Genomic DNA, 3,947 nt, shown 5'->3' with positions numbered 1-3,947 from the left:
GCATACAAGGGCCATGTTTGCCATAACACAGTTTAGTAGAGCCCTTCATTTACGACTGTTTCATTGTTGTTCTTTGTTTTCTATTGTTTTGTTTTTTGTTTTTCTGTATGTTATAGTACTGGATGTCCTGGAGTTTTTATTTTATGATTTGGGATCATCAGTTTTACCAATAATTAATAAAAACCTACCTTTACTCATGCTGACATATATTTCTAGTATTTGTAGAAATTGTCAAGAACTGGATAATTACTCTTATGACTTCCAATACAGCTAGCATCTAAGATTTTGAAATAAATTGTAATGGTCTCATTCCTTCTGACCTAATTTCAATACATTCTGTTATATTTCTATTATTTAATGTAAAAGATTACAAAGTTGTACTTTTAAGCCTTTTATAGAAGTATCCATAAACTTATAGAGGTGCAAGGTAATTTTCTTTTTTTAATTGAATATTTTATGTATTTACATTTCAAATGTTATCCTCTTTCCAGTTTTCCCTCTGGAATCATCCTATTTCATCCTTCCTCCTCCTGCTTCAATGAAGGAGTTCCCACTCCCACCTCACTCCTCTTGCATTTCTCTACACTGGGGAATTGAGCCTTCACAGGATCAAGGGCCTCTCCTCTGATTGATGTTAGACAATGCTATGTTCTGCTACATATGCAGCCATGCATACCTCCTTCTGTACTCTTTCATTGGTGGTTTAGCTGCTGGGAGCTCTGGGGGTGGGGTGGGGGACTGGTTGTTTGATATTGTTGTTCTTCCTGTAGGGTTGCAAAACCCTTCAGTCCTTTCTCCATCTAACTCCTCCATTGAGGGTCCCCGTGGTTCTCAGTCCAGTGTTTGGCTGTGAGCATCAGTCTCTGTATTTGTCAGGCTCTAGCAGAGCCTCTCACAAGTACTTCTTGACATCTGCAATAGTGTCTGGGTTTGGTGTCCGTATATGGGCTGGATCCTCCAGGTGTGGCAGTCTCTGGATGGCCTTTCCTTCGATCTCTCTTCCACACTTTGTCCCTGTATTTCCTTTAGACAGGAGCCATTCTAGGTTAAAAATATTAAGATGTGTGGGGGCCCCATCCCCTAAATGTGGGCATTGCCTAACCTCTGGATATGTTCTCTACAGATTCTCCCTTCCCTTTGTTGTGCATTTCAGCTAATCTCATCCCTGTTGTGTCCTGGGAGCCTCTTTCTTCCTTGGCATCTGGGACTTGCTGGTAGCTACCCCCAATTCCCCATCCCCCATTGCTACATACCTCTGTTCAAATTCCTAGCCCTCTGTATATCACCCCTCTCTCCTCACATAACTCATCCTGCTCCCCTTTCCCCTCCTCTCCCTCCTTTCTTCCTCCCAAGTCCCTCCCACCCTCTACCTCCAGTGAGTATTTTGTTCTATCTTCTAAGAAGAACAGTTTTCATGTTACAATTGTCTCTTCATTGTTCTTTTTAACACATTAATTACTTCCTTATTTCTCAGACTATAAATAAAGGGGTTCACTAAAGGAATTACTAAAGTATAAAAAATAGCAACAGGTATGTCTTTATATGCTTCATTAACTGAACTTGGACGAATATACATGTAGAGGAGAGACCCATAGAATATTGACACAGACAGAAAGTGGGATGCACAAGTAGATAAGGCTTTGCTTCTTCCCTCTTTGGACTTCATTGTGAATATAGTAAAAAGAATGTAGAAATAAGATATCAGGACTATAGTAATGGTAAAGGTTTGAACTGAACCAGAAAAGATGAGTATCATCAGTTCATTGATATAAGGATCAACACATGAAAGTCTGTATAGTGGAAGGACGTCACAAAAGAAATGCTTGATTATATGAGACCTACAGAAAGTTAACCTGAACAGGAACCCTATGTGAATTATGGAATGTATGTTTCCTGCTATGTAGGCTCCTGTGGTCATCTGAACACAGAGCTTCTTGGACATCATGGTGTGGTACTGCAGTGGGTTGCATATGGCTACATAGCGGTCATAGGCCATGGCTGCCAGAAGAAAGCAGTCTGCTGTTTCAGCAAGACAGAGGAAATAGAACTGTGCCATGCATTCACAGAGAGAGATCCTTCTGTCCACAGAAAAGAAGTTCTCTAGCATCTTGGGAGTGATGGCACAGGAGCAGCAGGAGTCCATCAGGGCCAGGTTGCCCAGAAAGATGTACATGGGTGTGTGGAGACGAGGCTCCATGTAGATCAAGGCCACCAGTCCAAGATTCCCCACCATGGTGACCAGGTAGATGGCAGAGAACACCAGGAACAGAAGTGTCTTCACACCTGGGTGATCTGAGAATCCCACCAGGATGAACTCTGTTGTTAAGGAGTAGTTGTCCTCAGTCATCTTCAGCTTCTCTGTTGACTAGTGATAAAGATGTCAGATTGCAACTATGGTCTGATCATTTTCCATTTTGCATTGTAAAGCAGACAGAGAAATTCTTTTTCAAGTTTACCCACTGTCTTTATAATGAAGGTCTGTATTTTCAAGTTTTTTTTCTTAAAGGATAACTATCTTTATCTCTCAAAGTTCATTGGATTACTTGATACTTCCAGGGCACAAAAATTAATTAAAAAATGATTATTTTTCTGCAAGCGTGTAAAGACATAAAAATTCTAAATCATTCAGATTTGGTTCAGTGTCCTGGAAGAATTGTTATATATTTTTCAGTATTAATCTCATTTTCTCCCCAAATATTAAAATGAGTTGCATATAAATATGACAAAATTACTTTCATATCTCCCCAATATGAGAGATATTTTGAAAAGTTTGAGATTTATTTTAAATTTGTATATGTTGGAGATTGCAGGAAAATCACTAATGCAAGTGGGGAGAGATTAATTTTTAATAAAATAACCTTGTGATGTTGAAGAAATACATCTTCATGGATTATTATGTCTCAGTTCTTTTTCCCTCTGTCACAAAAGCTTTCATAAATGTTGACTTTCCCCATGGCATTATTCATATTTACTTTCGCCAAATATCTAAGTCCTTCTTCCTTTTTGTAAAAGATAATTTTGTATGTGAAACTGTGTAACCAATTTTTAACTCAATTTCCTAGATAACACCAGTGTCATATTCTGAATAGTGGAGCTATAATGAACGAAGCACCCATTTTTGCGCATAATTGCAAAAGTCGTGTTGTTTTATTTTTCCTCATATGTGTCTCAATAATTTTTTAACCATACTAAATGCATTTTGAGGCTTATTGCTCCAGAATTCTGAATAGATAGACTATGTGATGATAAAAAAGAAGAGTTCATTCTGACCTCAGCTCCTGTCAGTGACCTTGACCAGGTGATCTTATTTTCTTTCCGGACAATGAATCCAAAGCACAGCTTCCCTCTGCTCATAGCATCGTTACCTGTAATAAGAGTCTTTGTGATGCAGTTTTCTTGAAGTCTTCTTCTACATTTGTCTGTTAAAATCAAGGAACTGGGAAAGACCTGAAGGAGGGGAGAGAACATGACCAAAATATGTTGTATGGAAAAAATTTTAAAGAAGGAAATAAGTTAATATAATAAAAACAATCTAAAAATATTCAAAAATATTCTTTGTGAAACAAGAATCTTTATCTATTCTAATCCTTCTTTAGAATATTGTGGTTTTCTACATTGTATTATAGTAGATAAAATTTAATAAATAGCTTTGCTTCTTAAATTTGTTTCCAGTGCTTTGTCAGACAACTTTTTACATTTTAAGAGAATATTGGGATTCTAGTTTGTTTCCCCTTATCAGTGGTATATTAGACATACTACCAAAGCTAATTGAGCTACTTTGACGGTCTTAATGTGTTTACATTTCCATACTTAGATCATCCAAAGAAGAAGGTTAGAATTTTCTTATTTTAATAACTAAGTACAATATATAAAGTTGTGCAACACAGGAATAACTTGCATTACTTAGCAGAATATTTTGTGATCTCGTATATATTCTAAAATCTCAT

The 3,947-nt window shown here is 37.2% G+C and overlaps 1 protein-coding gene across 1 annotated transcript; it reads right to left on the bottom strand.

The window, feature by feature from the left end:
* Window positions 1-1,417: 1,417 nt before the first annotated feature.
* Window positions 1,418-2,347, bottom strand: Or5k14 (olfactory receptor family 5 subfamily K member 14). The gene has a single exon (NM_001000047.1). It carries the CDS (start codon window positions 2,345-2,347, stop codon window positions 1,418-1,420), a length of 930 nt encoding a protein of 309 aa, NP_001000047.1.
* Between the last annotated feature and the right edge of the window lie 1,600 nt (window positions 2,348-3,947).

Source organism: Rattus norvegicus, chromosome 11 (genome assembly GCF_036323735.1).
Source record: "Rattus norvegicus strain BN/NHsdMcwi chromosome 11, GRCr8, whole genome shotgun sequence".
Lineage (NCBI taxonomy): Eukaryota > Metazoa > Chordata > Mammalia > Rodentia > Muridae > Rattus > Rattus norvegicus.
This window is presented reverse-complemented; position numbering and strand designations above follow the sequence as displayed.

What these genes read in the sequence shown, in the direction of transcription:
- Or5k14 (NM_001000047.1), bottom strand. Translation starts at nt 2,347, where the DNA reads ATGACTGAGGACAACTACTCCTTAACAACAGAGTTCATCCTGGTGGGA.